This window comes from Ailuropoda melanoleuca, chromosome 1 (genome assembly GCF_002007445.2).
Source record: "Ailuropoda melanoleuca isolate Jingjing chromosome 1, ASM200744v2, whole genome shotgun sequence".
Classification (NCBI taxonomy): Eukaryota; Metazoa; Chordata; class Mammalia; order Carnivora; family Ursidae; genus Ailuropoda; species Ailuropoda melanoleuca.
This window is the reverse complement of record NC_048218.1, coordinates 91,915,891-91,931,743: the sequence shown is the minus strand read 5'-3', so window position 1 is coordinate 91,931,743 and position 15,853 is coordinate 91,915,891. Positions and strand designations below refer to the sequence as shown.

General features: G+C 37.7%; 1 protein-coding gene across 6 annotated transcripts in view; it reads left to right on the top strand.

The window, feature by feature from the left end:
• PRKCI (protein kinase C iota) overlaps nucleotides 1–15,853 on the top strand; it is a 72,421-nt gene that overhangs the window by 14,932 nt on the left and 41,636 nt on the right. For 3 of the 6 annotated variants that reach the window (XM_034663037.1, XM_034663045.1, XM_034663066.1), the window contains exon 2: nucleotides 1,490–1,611. In XM_034663037.1, coding sequence (XP_034518928.1) covers nucleotides 1,490–1,611 — 122 coding nt within the window. Of the gene's footprint in view, nucleotides 1–1,489; nucleotides 1,612–15,200; nucleotides 15,810–15,853 lie in introns of those variants that run through there. The other 3 variants (XM_034663074.1, XM_034663077.1, XM_034663051.1) reach the window with 3 other exon arrangements.

Sequence of the window (15,853 nt, the reverse complement as noted above, 5' to 3'; positions counted from 1 at the left end):
TAGCCAGGGCCTGGTAGACCCTGCCAGGGACTTCGGATTTTACTCTGCGTGAGAGAGAAAGGCATTGGAAGAGTTTAAGACAGGAAGGACGTGAACTACATTATCTTTGTAAAACTGTTAGAACAGTCCGACACCTAGAGAGCACTCTGTAAGTGTTAAATTAGAGTCATTCAGGCTGTCTGACTGTGTTTGAAAGGATGCTGTGGCTGGCTACTGGGCGGAGATTAGATCATAGGACGCCTTCTTGTGGCTCCTTGGAGGAAACCCCAGGCCTCTGCTCTAAAACATTTTGTTGCAATTTTAAGTTTTATAGTGAGTAGCTGTTAGGTAGATTTATTTGAATACTGTCCAATGTTTTTTGGGTATCTACCTTAAAATAGTAGTCATATTATAAAACCAGTTGTGGCAAATGGGAGTTCTTTGGGAAAAGGTGAAAATGAAGGTGTGAGGTCTAAAAATCGTGCCATACAAAGAACGGGTGACAGTCTCATGGGGGGGCTCTGATCTGTGGAAGGGAGGGCTGAGGAAGAGGATGGGACAGATCTTTGTCAAATATTGAAGAGTCATCTCTTAGACGAAGGGTAGACTTCTTAGGGAGGGGAGATCTGGGACCAGCGACCGGAGCAGATTTCAGTTAAATATAAGGCAGAAGCTAATCAATAACTGAGCTATTCATCTGTGGAGTGCAGTGCCTCACAAAAGCGTGTGCTCCTGAAAACTAATACTTAAGCAAAGTGGGAGAACCGTCAGAGCAGTTAGGGTGGGCTTCCTGAACGAGGAGGGAGATGGAATTAAAGCTTCTCACAGATCCACTATATTTACTTCTTTATTTATTTTATTTTTAAAGATTTTATTTATTTGACAGAGAGACAGTGAGAGAGGGAACACAAGCAGGGGGAGTGGGAAAGGGAGAAGTAGGCTTCCCACTGAGCAGGGAGCCCGGTGCGGGGCTCAATCCCAGGACCTTGGGATCATGACTTGAGCCAAAGGCAGCTGCTTAGCAACTGAGCCACCCAGGTGCCCTATCCACTATATTTATTTTTAAAATTTTTTTTTAAAGATTTTATTTATTTATTTGACAGAGATAGAGACAGCCAGCGAGAGAGGGAACACAAGCAGGGGGAGTGGGAGAGGAAGAAGCAGGCTCATAGTGGAGGAGCCTGATGTGGGGCTCGATCCCATAACGCCGGGATCACGCCCTGAGCCGAAGGCAGACGCTTAACCGCTGTGCCACCCAGGCACCCCTGTTTTTAAATTTTTTATTTAAATTCAGTTTAGCTAACATTCCACTATTTTTATTTTTCAACATTATTAATATGGATTTAAAAATTTTTTTTTTACTTTTCAGAGATAGCTAACCGGGAGCCAATGCATGTTTGATGTGCTCACAGAACACCCAGCGTTCTTCAGATTGTCAGGCACTTAGTAGTGAGTAGAGCGTCATTAGTTTCAGTCATCCTCAAATTTAAAACTCTTTTTCCTTTTTCAGGGATATCATGATAACACATTTTGAACCTTCAATCTCCTTCGAGGGCCTTTGCAGTGAGGTTCGAGATATGTGTTCCTTTGACAACGAACAGCTCTTCACCATGAAATGGATAGATGAGGAAGGTGAGTGATAAAGAGAGGGCTATGTGTGTAAGCATTTGATTTAAGTACTATTTTGTCATTTATTTTTAAAATGTAGTAAAAGTCCTAATAAATTAGGACTGTTAGGTAAATTAGAAATTTGATGCCATTTTTATTTTGCTTCAGGTACTTACATGAAAAGAATACCAAAGGGTACAATCTTTGTTTTGTCCTTTACCCCAAGATAGAGTGAAATTAATGTGGCTTACTTCCACCATTAACATAAACATCTCATCAAATAGTGTTATATTTTACTTTGTTTGAATATGAATGTTTTTACTTCAGAGATTACCTTCAATAATTTGGCAGTTTTTTGGCTGAATATTACTTCAAAGAAAAAGTTATAGAATTAAAGTGATTGTGACACCATGATTTCAAAGATGGTGGCATTGATACCTTAATGACTTGGACTCAGAAAACATTTATTGAATATCTGTGTACTGAAGATAGATATTTTCTCTCCTCAAACTCATTGTCTCATAGGGAGATGGACATGTAAATAACACATGTGGTAATTTGGACATAAATGCGTAAGGATATTAGAATGCAAAGGAAGTAGCATCTACACGTGCCTGAAATATTTGTGACATTTGGACTAAAACAGTGACAAAGAGTAAACGTTTTTGCAGTGGAGGAGGTGAGGGGAAAACCATTTCTGACGAAGAATAAGATAGAAAAAGGACAGAGGTATGAAGAACATGGTGTGTGTGAAAGAGCAGTAATTCAGTTAATGAAAGTGTAGGGAATGGTGTGGGATCAGGACTAGATCCTTGCTCCTCAGAGTGTGGTCTGCAGAACTTTTAGAAAAGGCCTGTCACAGACTCCTGGATCTGAATCTATATTTTAACAGGAACTACAGATAAGTCACATGAATATTAAACTTGGAGAAGCTTAGGGTTGACTCAGTCCTGAAAGGCTTTGCAGACCATGTTAGATTTTATTTTACATGATAGAATGTCACTGAAGTTTAGCTTAAAGATATTTTAAATATACTAGCTTTGTATTATGGCCCTCTATTAATTGTAATGCGAATGGAATTTCTTTTTAAGGAGTGTCATTATAATATGTAGCTCAATATTTGAGGCCATTTCTATGTTTCGTGATATGAAGAGCCCTGGAAAGATATTATCCCAGATCCAAGCTATATGTAAACTGAAAACGCATTTTCACTCCTTAAACACGTTTTTTAAAAAAGTTTTATTTTTCTAATCTCTGTGCCCAATGCAGGGTCAAACCAATGACCCCAAGCTCAAGAGTCACATGCTTCTCCAACTGAGCCAACGAGGCACCCCTTTAAAGACGTTTTTAATTTTCTCTAAAGTAATCCATGTTTGCTGTTGGGGAAAAAAAGTAGACATGTTTTGAAATTTTAAAAGGAGTCTGTTTGCCCTTTGTCTTCTTTCCTTCCTCATCAGCCCCAGGCATAAGAGAGAAGACCACTGGTAACAGCTTAGTATAAATCCTTTGAGGTATTTTCTCTATATATACAAATGTTTTTGTTTCTGTACATTATTTATAAGCGTACTTTTTTTATACAGAAAGAATTAAATCCTACAAACTATTAAATGACGTTTTCCTTTTACATTGTGAATTGGACAATGTTTCATTTCAGTGTGCATGAAATTACATCGTTACCCTTTTTTTTTTTTTTTTGTGAAGATTTTATTTATTTGACAGAGAGAGAGACAGCGAGAGAGGGAACACAAGCAAGGGGAGTGGGAGAGGAAAAAGCAGGCTTCCCGCCAAGCAGGGAGTCCAATGCAGGGCTCGATCCCAGGACTCTGGGATCATGACTTGAGAGCCGAAGGCAGATGCTTAATGGCTGAGACACCCAGGCGCCCTACCTTTTTTTTTTTTTTAATTATTTTATTTTTTTAAAGTAATCTCTACACCCAAAGTGGGGCTCGAATTCACAACCCCAAAGTCAAGAGTCACATGCTCCACTGACTGAGCCAGCCAGGCGCCTCTACAGCATTCCTTTTTTAAATGGTGTATAATATACCACATCATTGTAGGTATTTCATGATTTATTTATTTAATCCCTTATCGATGGATCTTGGACTATTTCCTGGGGGTTTTTGTTTTTTTGCTACGATAAGCGATACATAATGAACATCTTTATATGTAATTTTGTGCTATTGTATGGGGCTTTGTGTGGCAAGTTCATAGAATACGCACATCATAAATTTTGGTAGCTAGTGACAGTTTGCTCTCCAAAACAGTTTACACCAGTTTATGGCACAATTATATTAAAGGAGAGCAACCCTTTGCTCTTGACCTCACTAACCTCAGATATTCTGAGTCTTAACATTTTTTGAAGTCTAGTAAGGGAAATACTAACTTGATATTTTCAATTCTCTATTATTTAAGGATGAGACTATCTTTATCTATTCATCCACTTTTGACCACGAGATTAGTTTAAATATTGTTAATTCTAAGTGGTGTGGATATCTCACGGTATATCTTCAGCCTGACCACGAGGGTCTATAATTTAGTGCAGTATATACAATATAGTTAGCATCCGTAAACTGATTCTTATCATGAACTAATGTTATTCTCATTTTTTTTAAAAAGTAAACTCTCTGCCTAATGTGGGGCTTGAGCTCGTGACCCTGAGATCAAGAGTCTCAGGCTCTGCCACCTGAGCCAGCCAGGCGCCCCAGTGTTATTCTCATTTTAATCCTGTCCTGCTCATTTCATGCCATTTATTTGTCATTTAGGATTTTTTTCAGTTGGTGGTTTTCAAACTAGTGTACATAGGAATCATAGATAATGCATTTTATTAAAGAAATTGATTTAGAGATAATCCATTAAAAATTGTTATAGTATTCAGGGTGTGTGGGTGGCTCAGTTAAGCATCCGACCCTTTATTTCAGCCCAGGTCATGATCTCAGGGTTGTGAGATCAAGCCCTGGATCGGGCATGGAGCCTGCTTAAGAGTCTCTCTTTCGGGGTGCCTGGGTGGCACAGCGGTTAAGCGTCTGCCTTCGGCTCAGGGCGGTGATCCCGGCGTTATGGGATCGAGCCCCACATCGGGCTCCTCCGCTGTGAGCCTGCTTCTTCCTCTCCCACTCCCCCGCTTGTGTTACCTCTCTCAGTGGCTGTCTCTATCTCTGTCGAATAAATAAAATCTTTAAAAAAAAAAAAAAGTCTCTCTTTCCATCTGCCCGTCCCCCATCTCTCTTTCTCCCCCTCTCTAAAAAAAAGAAAATAAAATAAATTTTGTAGTACTCTCATACTGTGTATTGTCTTTACCAGGGGAGCTCCGTTCCCAGAGTGTTATGTGGCTGTCATTCAGGTTACTCAAATGTCCTGTCCTCCAAGAAGCCTTTACTCCTATTCACTTTGTATCTTATTTTATGGTAGAATATAAGCTCCATGAGAACAGAGATCTTGTCTTTGCCATGGAGCTCCAGTGCCCAGAGCAGTACTCAGTAATAGTATGCTCAAAAAACACTTATGAATTGTAGAAAAGGCTAATATCAAGCCTTTCCTATAGTTTTATGTTCATTATTGAAGATTTAAGCGTTGGGAGTTGTGGTTTATTCTATTTTTTCTTAACATTATAGCATATTTTAATTAACAGATTCACATAGTAAATTAAATTAATTCTCTGGTGAAATAGTCTTATCCTTTTATAATGCAATTCAAAGTTCTTTGTCTCTAAATAGCTATTAAGTGTCCTAATTTTCTGGGGAAAACTGTAAAACTATAGCCTCATTCAAGTAAAAGGTTAAACTTTCTATTAAGGCCTGCTGATTCCCATGTGATGCTTTTTAACCCTGGTTAATTTTGATACCAGTTTCTTCTTAATTTTAGGCATATAGAGCCAGTAGTAATTATTTTTAAGTTCTTTACGATTATTTTTCAATTGTAATTTTGTTACCTTTGTTTTTAGCCAGGTGGGCATTGGGGCATGCTTATCTAGAGAAAAAATTCTCTCTAGAATCAGTGGAACACAGGACTGTGATTTCTCTGGTTTATGAGCAAACTGTCTAGAAGCTAAGCTTTTAATTGTGGGATTTTTTAATATTAGAGCAAATAATGCTCATAAGCTTACTTCATTTCTTTAAATAGATCTATGACAGCCATTCTTTTTCCTTGTGTTCAAAACCAGTTTTACTGATTTGTTTTGATGTGCCTGTGGAAAAACTGGTTTGCTTAATCTAACTCGGCATTTTAGAATGATTAGTAATTTTGTAACAATTACACCTCCCTTCTCATGTGAGGAGAGAGTATGGGACAGAGAATGATAAATGATTTTTTAGTTCATCATATTTTAATTGTGACTGTTTTTCCATAAGGATATGCTTTTTTATACTCACAATCTAATATTAAGCATTTTCTAAATTTCTAATTCTGTCAATTTCTAATTTATTCAGAGTCTGATTACCAGGTTTATATTTAACTATTTCTATTCTGTCACTTCTCTATTAGAGACTAGACTTTGGTATTTCATTTCTTAGTTAAGTTTTTATTAAGAGTGGTGCTTGGTTTTTAAGAAAAATACTGATTTGTTTGAAGGAAAAAGTATCTCTGAGGATCCTCAGATCCCCCAAATAGCTCCTATAAACAAATTGATGATGTCTTTTTCAGTGAATATACAGCTAGAAGGGATAGGGTATCAATTTTTTTCTTTCTTACAAATAGTCAAATATTGTACAAGCTGTTATTTAACCTGCCTTTTCACTTAACATCTTGTGGATATCTTTCCATGTCAGTGTATGTAGATTTATATAACGTGGTTTTATATAACGTTTAGATAACATGGTTGTACCATAACTTATTTAACCAATCCCCCTTTGATGGATATTTGGATTATTTGTAGCATATGAAAAATATTAGTGCAGAGAATATCTTTGTGCATATGTTTTTTGGGACACCTGCAACTGTATTATTTATAGGGTAAATTCCCTGAAATGGAATGTGTCCTTGATAATAGGAGGTACCAAATTGACCTCCAAAAATATTGTACCTTTTGTTATACTTTTCACCAATAACATATGTAAATTATTATTTTATTTACATCCTGTCAAAGACTACGTGAGGAGAAAAAGTAGGTGATTTGCAGAGAATTGGAGAGCATTTTATTTGGATGTAATTCTTTAATTCATATCCTGTTGGCTTCAGTAGGTGAGATTTTTGGAAATTTCAAATGCATATAAACATTCTTTGACATAAAGAGTATATGTATGGAGTGTTTCTAAATTCTACAAGGTTAAACTTCTTCCTGCTTGCATTATTAAATCTGATGTGTTCACAGGGGGGACATTGAGTATCAAGATGTAACAAAACCACACTTAGGATGATAAGAAACAAACTTCTCTTACATGACATTTTCCAGCCATCTTTATTTTTTTTATTTTTTATTTTTTTAAAGATTTTATTCATTTATTTGACAGAGATAGAGACAGCCAGCGAGAGAGAGAACACAAGCAGGGGGAGTGGGAGAGGAAGAAGCAGGCTCATAGCGGAGGAGCCTGATGTGGGGCTAGATCCCATAACGCCGAGATCACGCCCTGAGCCGAAGGCAGACGCTTAACCGCTGTGCCACCCAGGCACCCCCCAGCCATCTTTAATCTGGTGTATTTTTAGCTGCTGTGTTAGGAACAGTCATTCTTCATACTCTTTCCCTGTCACCTAACACGGTATACTGACAGTGGTAATCATGTCAGAAGAAACAGTGAGGAGAAAATTTTAGACTGAATTCAGAGTGATGTCACTTACTTAGATAGCACTATTATGGATCCAAACCTAGAAATTAAGAAATGAAAATCGCCATCAATAAGAAAAAAATCTCCTTGAACAGATCTTGTTTTGTAACTGGTATTTTCCTTTTACTTCAAGAACTTTTTAGCTTTCCTGTAGAAGTTTGCGTTTGATTAATTTTTTCCTCTTTTTCATATCTGCATTTCACCTTTAAAAAAAAAAACAGCTTTATTGTGGTGCCTGGGTGGCTCAGTTGGTTAAGCATCCAACTCTTAATATCAGCTCAGGTCCTGATCTCAGGGTCATGAGTTCAATCCCCTGTGTTGGGCTCCATGTTAGGTGTGGAGCCTACTTAAAAAAAAAAAAGAGGGGCGCCTGGGTGGCTCAGTCGGTTAAGTGTCCACCTTCAGCTCAGGTCATGATCCCAGAGTCCCAGAATCAAGCCCTACATAGGGCTTTCTGCTCAGCAGGGAGGCTGCTTCTCAGTCTCCCTCTGCCGTTTCCCCTGCTTGTGCTCTCTCTCACATGTGCTCTCTTGCTCTCAAATAAATAAACAAAATCTTTTAAAAAAAGAAATATAAGTAAAGAAAAACACAGCTTTAGTGAGACACACAATATACTGTACATATTAAAAATGGATAATTTGATGAGTTTCAACACCCAGGAAACCATCACCACAGGCAAGATGGAGGGACCACATCCATTACCCCAAGTGTTCCAGTGTGCTTTGCAATTCCTCCCTCATAACCCTCCATGCCAAGTAACTAGTGATGTTTTTCTGTCATATAGATTAGTTTGCATTTTCTAGAGTTCTATAGGCGTGGAATCATACAGTGTGTACTCTTTTGAGGGGGGCTAGTCTGGCTTCTATTACTGGGCAAAATTATTGATATGTGTATTGTGTGTATCAGTAGTCCATTTGTTTTTGTTGGTGAGTGGTAGTCCATTATGCGGACGTACCACAATTTGTTTATCTGTCCTCTGCTGATGGACATTGAGGTTGTTTCCACTTTGGGGCGATCACAAATAAAAGCTCTGTGGCAATCAGGTGCCATCAAGTCTTTGTATAGATACATATTTTCTTTTCTCATGGGCAAATATCTAGAAGTGGAATGACTGGATCATCTGGTAGATATATATCCTTTTTAAAAAATAAAATAGGAAAAGAAATATTTGAAAAGAAGTTGAGGTGGGGTACTGCACCCTGGGTACATTCTTGGGCTGATGATTTTTAGAAAGGAATTTATATGAAGTTGAGGATATGGAAATTGGTATCTTTTAAAAACCTTGTAACCCTGGTCATCCCTGGAAAGTCTTGGACCATTCCTAAGGATAGAGTACCCCACACAGTAGACAACAAGCTGACTTAGAGGAGTCCTCAAGTAGTTCTCTCAGTCCTGGCCTCTGCCCCAGCTCTGTGCTCCAGGCATTCTGTCTGGTAAACTCTCTACACAGCAGGCCGTGTAGATGCCTGAAAGGCAAAGGGATCAGACGGGGGCCCACCTGCAGAAAATCCCTTGCAGTGGTGGGGTGGAGATGAGTTGAGAGGTGAGACAGGAGGGGCCATAAGAGCCTGACTGGGCACCAGGGATCCCAAACTCCAACTTGTGCGCTGGTCTGTGGGAAGGTCTGTCCTTCTTGTTGGCATTCCCACCTCCAGTTGCATTGGCTTCCTTCCCTCTTTAAGGGGCAACTACTGTCATAGGATAAGTTTATAATCCAAACTATTTCTCACATCCCTCCACCCCCAGGGAAACATGGATCTGTTTTCTGTCACTGTTATATATATATTTATATATGTACATATATGTATGTGTGTGTGTATATATATACACACACACACACACATATATATATATAAAACAAGCTATGGTGTTTTCATGTGCTTTTAAATTCCTATAAATGGTTTTAGCATGTATTCTGGAATATTCTGAAACTTCACTTTTTTCACTGGACATTATATCTTGAGGTCTGTTCATGTGAATAGAGAGCTAGTGTACTTCTTTTTTAAAATTCTTTTTTTAGGGGACCTGAGTGGCTCGGTCGGTTAAGCAGCTGCCTTCGGCTCAGTTCATGATCCCAGGGTCCGGGGATCGAACCCTGCATTGGGCTCCCTGCTCAGCGGGGAACCTGCTTCTCCCTCTCCCTCTGCTGCTCCTCCTGCTTGTGCTCGCTCTTAAAAAATCTTAAAAAAAAGAACTTGATGGGGCATCTGGGCGGCTCAGTTATTAAGCAGCTGCCTTGGGCTCAGGTCATGATCCCAGCGTTCTGGAATGAGCCCTGCATCAGGCTCCCTGCTAGGCGGGAAGCCTGCTTCTTCCTCTCCCACTCCCCCTTGCTTGTGTTCCCTCTCTTGCTGCCTCTCTGTCAAATAAATAAATAAAATCTTTAAAAAAAAAAAAGAAGAAGAAGAATTTGAGAAAAAATTCTTTTTTTATTGTGGTAAAATATACCTGACATAAAACTTTAACCTTTTTTAAGTGTGCAATTCAGGGACATTGAGCATATTCACAGTTTTATGCAACCATCCCCCCTACCCTATTCCAGCATCTTTTTATCATCCCAAACAAACTCATTATGTATTAAATAATAATTCCCCTGATTGAATTTAAATTAAAAAAACCTCCCATTTCGCCTCCCCCAGCCCCTCTTCCTCATATGCATCACTTACACTTTTTGTCTCTATGAATTTGTCATTCCCTCCGAATTTCTCTGTGAAATGGATTTCTGGCTCCTTGCTCTCTAGGTCACATTTGTTTTTGAAAGATAATTTTGCTGAGCAAATAATTCTAGGTTGGCATTTTTTTTCATTCTGTACATTGTCTTCTTGCTCGCATTGTCTCTGATGCAAATCTGCAGTCAGCGACCTTTGTTCTTTATGTAATGTGTGTCTCTTTGACTGCTTTTAAGATTTTTCTCTTTATTGGAAAAATTTTGGCCATTATCTCTTCAAGAAAAATTTTTTTCTGTTGCCAGACCCCTCCTTTAGGGACTCCAATTACATGTATATTAGGTCTCTTGAGATGTCATAAACCTCACTAATGCTCTGTTCATTTTTTTCCCCAGTCTTTTTCTCTGCATTTCATTTTGGATAGTTTTATTGTTGTCTATTTAAGTTCAGTAGCCTTTTCTTCTGCTGTTAATCCTATCTAGTGTAGTTCAGTTTGGGCCTTTTAAAGTATCTTCCATCTTTACTTGACATACCCAATACTTACAGCTCCTTGAACACGTGGAATATAATTATAATAACTTTTAATATCATTTCTACAAATTCTTTCATCTTTCAGGGTCAATTTCAACTGATATTTCTCCTGGTGTGGGTCGTATTTTCCTCTTCTTTATGCACATGCCTGGGTATATTTTATTGGATCCTGGACATTGTGACGTTGGTGTTGTTGGGTGTTGGATATATTTGTATTTTTATGAATATTTCTGAGTTTTGTTTTGGGATGCATTTAAGTTACTTGGAAACAGTTGATCCTTTGTTGCTTAGTTCCAGTATCTTGAATCATTTTTTCACTTGTTTAGTGTAGTTTTTTGGTGTTTTAGGTGGAGGGTTAAATCCAGTTTCTATTACCTCATCATCTTCAGAAGTAGAAGTTGAGGATGGGCCGCTCGACAGGATAACACACGCTTCTGTAAACGCTGATTTCCGCCTCCCAGAGGAAAGGAAGCGAGAGGCCAGAAATCCATTACTACTGTGATTGGTCCTAATATTGAAAGGGTGGCCACTTAAACATGATAGCATTCTTGGAAAATTTTTGCAAATCTGTATTTTAAGCAATGCAACCCTTCCGAGTAGGGAGTGCCAGAACTTTCACAGGTGGTATGTAGTGTTCTGAACCCAGTGTCCAGAGGTGGGTCCGGTGGGAACAGGGTGAGTCTGTAAATCTACGGCAGACTCAGACATCAGGGAGAGGAGTGTGGTGATGCTATCTCAGGCAAATGTTAAATGTTGCCAACTTGGGTTTTATGCTGTGTTGATTCTTTCCAGTGTGGGCCACTGACTTGGGTCACATGCTGAAATACCTAATATAACTAGTGTTGTATGTTTTTTAAGTTCTTCATCTTGTCAGGTTATCTCATAAATAACTGAATCTTGCATGTTTATCAAACACCTGAGGTCCAGTGCCCTAATTTGGTTCTTTCTTTTTATAGGTGAAAGAAAATGTAGATGCATTGAAAGAGACTTGTCTTCTGGTTATAATACACAGATTTTATTACCTTGAAATTCATTGAGCTGAGCAGATCTCACTGTGGCTGTATGCCTGTTGCAGGATGTGAATTTGGACTTTAGTAAACGAGTGGGCTTTGAGAAATAGCTTTTCCTCTTATCTTTGTTTCATGATGACTCTTCATGGAATGTTTTACTTCTGAGTTATGTGTGTGTCCTGCTTTATCAGGCATTAAACGGTTGGCCCAAAAAGGTAATACTTGAACCACAGACATTCAGTCCAATAAAAACAAAATAGGTTTGAGTATACGTAATGTCAGTAATTAACTTCTATTTTCACGCTTCCTTGTGGTTATTCAAAAGTATCAATCTCTAGGTAAATACTGAATACAGGTACTTTACCCGGTCCAGGTTTCAACCAACAGCAAACAGGTACTGGTCTGGCAAAAAGACAATGTCTAGTAGAAGGGCAAGATTGATTTTTTAAAATATGGTTGTAATGATATTTTCAACAATAGTTAATTCCATTCATGGCATTTAGTCAAGGTGCAATAATAAAAGCCCCATGTGTAATGAACCAAGCATACTATGAGTCACTTGAGATATATACTCTTCAGTGTTCCCATCATCCTCACAATATAGGTAATAGGCCTCTGCAGGGAGAGATTAAATAGATATGTCCACACACAGACATACATGCACATAGGAATGACATCGATGCTTCTCATTGTTTAAAAACAACCTGAGCTACGTTTACATGTATTTTCCAGTGTGGATTCAGTTTCCTTACCTGAATGAAGTGTTAATTAAATTTGAGACTCAATCTATTTCTAGAATTCTTTGAGTATTTCATTATTTAGAATTAATTTAGTCAACTGGCTTGTTTGCCTAACTGGAAGAATAATTTACACACCAATATGTGAAATTTTCATTATTTTTTATGTTGCTTTTTAATTTTTGGCTTGTACTTAAATCTACTTCTGTAGAAATGGAAGTTTTTTTAACCTGTATCAAAAATGATATGTAAATATATTGACTTTTACTTTCATAAATGTGGCAAAATGGGAGAAATTTGGGTAACTGAGAAAGTGAGTCTGTGACTGAATTACTTTATTTCTTTGAGGCAAACTAAGACTTTGCTTTTGGACTAGAATGTTATTTTGCTATCAGACTCACTTTTATAAAAACGCTGCAGTAAACATTTTTTCTAAAACAGCTTCATGGAGATATAATTTATTATATTAAAGGAGTGTCTAGTATATTCACAGAGTTGCACAGCTGTCACCACAATCAATTTTAAAACATTTCATCAGCCCAAAAATAAGTTGCATGCTCGTTAGCATTCACTACCTGTTTCCCCCTAAGCTCTTTACCGACCACAGCCCTTAGACTTAGGTAACCACTAATCTACTTCATGTTTCTATAGATTTGCCTAATCTAGATGTGTCATATCAGTACTTGTTCAATTGACGGACATTTGGGTTATTTCCATTTTTTGGCTGTTATGAGTAATACCGCTATGAACATTTAGTTACAACTTTTTGTGTGGCCGTATGTTTTCATTGCTCTCAGATGTATACGTGGAAGTATAATTGCTGGGTCATATGGTAACTATGTTTAATCTTTGGAAGAACTACCAGACTGTTTGCCAAAGTGGCAGCACCATTTTCCATTCCCACCAGCACCATATGAGGATTGATTCCAGTTTCTCTACATCCTCACCAATACTTACTATCAGTGTGTTGAGTGTTGGTCCAAAAATGGTGTATCTGTGTAACCTGGTTGAGTCATTTTGACTCACTGTTTTTCATCTAGCATCTTTAAGATACCAATAACAGTAAGTTAAAAAGTGGATTTATGAGAGAACCAGTCTTCCTTTTACATAGATTATACTCAGTCAGAAAGTATATCGGAAGAAAAGATTTCATCCATAGTAACAACATAATTTTTTTTTTTAATCCTAGGGATAAACTTTAAAGAAATGTGAAGAAACCATATAAAGAAAACTGAAACAAAAACAACTGGATGCCATGAGCAAAACTTTAAATGAATGGGGTTAGGAAGAAGCATTGTGTAGAATGAGAGCTCCCTATATATCAGTCTGTAAGGAGCATGATCCCCCCCTAAATTCTAATAGGACTTTTAAAAAACTGACAGTTTCATTTGGAAAAATAAACAGGAAAATTCTGAAAATGGAAATGTAAAGAAGGAAGAATTTTTATGTTGAAAAACACCATAATCACAGACATAAGAATAGTTACAAACTGACAGAAAATATTTGTAACTTTTCCAAAGGATTGCTATCTCTAATATAAAATAATTAAGAAAAGTGAAAAATCTACTTAAAGATATGTGGATAGCTAATTCATAAATGACAAGCTCAAAAATTACTAATAATTAAAAAAACCAAAGATTTAAAAATAAGACATTTTCACTACATGATTTGAAGATATTTAAAATTTAATAATTATTTGTAGGGAGTTAGGAAAGATACCCTGTTGTATATATGATAACCTTTCGAAGTTCCTGTCATTCTAAATTTTGGAATAATTGTCAAAATTTTAAATGGGGGGCACTTTATTTTTTTAAAAGTCTTATTTTAGAGAAAGAAAGAGCACAACGAGCAGGGAGAGGGGCAGACAGGAAGACAGAAGGATAGGGAGAGAATCCCAAGCAGACTGTACACTGAGCGCGGAGCCCGTCACATGGCTGGATCTCACAACCCTGAGATCGTGACTTGAGCCGAAACCAGCCGTAGGACACTTAACCAACTGAGCCACCCATGTGCCCTACATGGGCACACTTTAAACTAATCAATCCTACTTTTTAGGAAATCATCATGAGAAGTTACTCAAACACCCAAATACTTCAAGAATATTTGCTTTATTATTCACTAATAAAAAAGACTGAAGTACTGATACATGGTACAACATGGATGATAAAAGTTCAAATTTATTCTTTTTTTTTAATGTTTTTTTATTATATTATGTTAGTCACCATACAATACATCCTTGGTTTCTGATGTAAAGTGCGATGATTCATTAGTTGTGTATAACACCCAGTGTACCATGCAATACGTGCCCTCCTTACTACCCATCACCAGTCTATCCCATTCCCCCACCCTATTCTTTTGCATATAGTTATGTTTGGATATTTTATAGTTAATTTTTGTTAGTTTTTATAGGTTTATAATGGTATTGTGATTATATTAAAGAATTTTAATTTAGAGTTATAGGGATTTGTTCAGACTGATATGGTATAAGGGAATAAGTGAGTGGAAATATAGGGGGAAGCCAGATTTGGTAATGTGTTTGAAAATTTCCAAAACGAGGGCCGCTTGGATGGCTCAGTTGGTTAAGTATCTGAATCTTGGTATCAGCTCAGATCTTGATCTCAGGGTCATAAGTTCAAGTCCCACATTGGGCTCCACACTGGGAGTGGAGCCTACTTAAAAAAAAAAAAAAAAGAAAAGAAAAAGAAAATTTCTAAAATGAAAGCTTAAAAAGGAGAGTTAGTAAACCAGGAGAATGGTGTTTAGAAACCGAGATGCATGTTAGTGGAAGGATGGGGTAACTGGGTGAAGGGCATTAAGGAGGGCACATGATGTGATGAGCGCTGGGTATTAAATGCAACTGATGAATCACTGAACTCTGCATCTGAAACTAATGATACACTGTGTGTTAACTAATTGAATTTAGATAAAATAAGTTAAAAAAAGAAATCTAGATGTAGGGTTTCTATAAATAGTTAGTAGGCAGCTTTGTTAGATGCCATAGAGAGGTCAATCAGAGTAAAGACAGAAAAGGTGCTATTGATTTTAGCAGCTCTTTTCATGACCTTGGATATAGCCATTTTAGTAGCGTGTACAGACTGAAACCTGTTAGCAGAATTTTGAGAGGATAGGAACATGGAGAAGGCAGGGTGGGGTCACTCTTGATATTAAGAAAAGTTATTTCTAGTAAATCTAAAAGATTATAAGCCTCTGATTAAAATTACAAAAGAAAAGTATGAAGCCCAAAATCAAAGGCCCTACCCTTTTTCTTCCCCTCTTCTCACTGACCCCCTTCAGTTTCAGTCTTCACTTGCTCTTGAGACATGTGGCTGCTGAATGAATGAATGGCAGGGCAGCCTGAGCGTGAGGGAGTTTATTGAAAGGCAGGCTCAGACTTGCCTTTCCCTGAGAAGAGCCAGTGAAGGAAAGAAAAAATGAAAATGGACCCCAAGGGGACTAATGGGATAAGGCCCAGAGAAGATAAAAGGAAGAGATTCATGAAGGGATTCTCCAAGTTGGAGAAAGGTACAGAGGCACTCATTTCTTTGAGACCAGAGGGAAGGAGATGG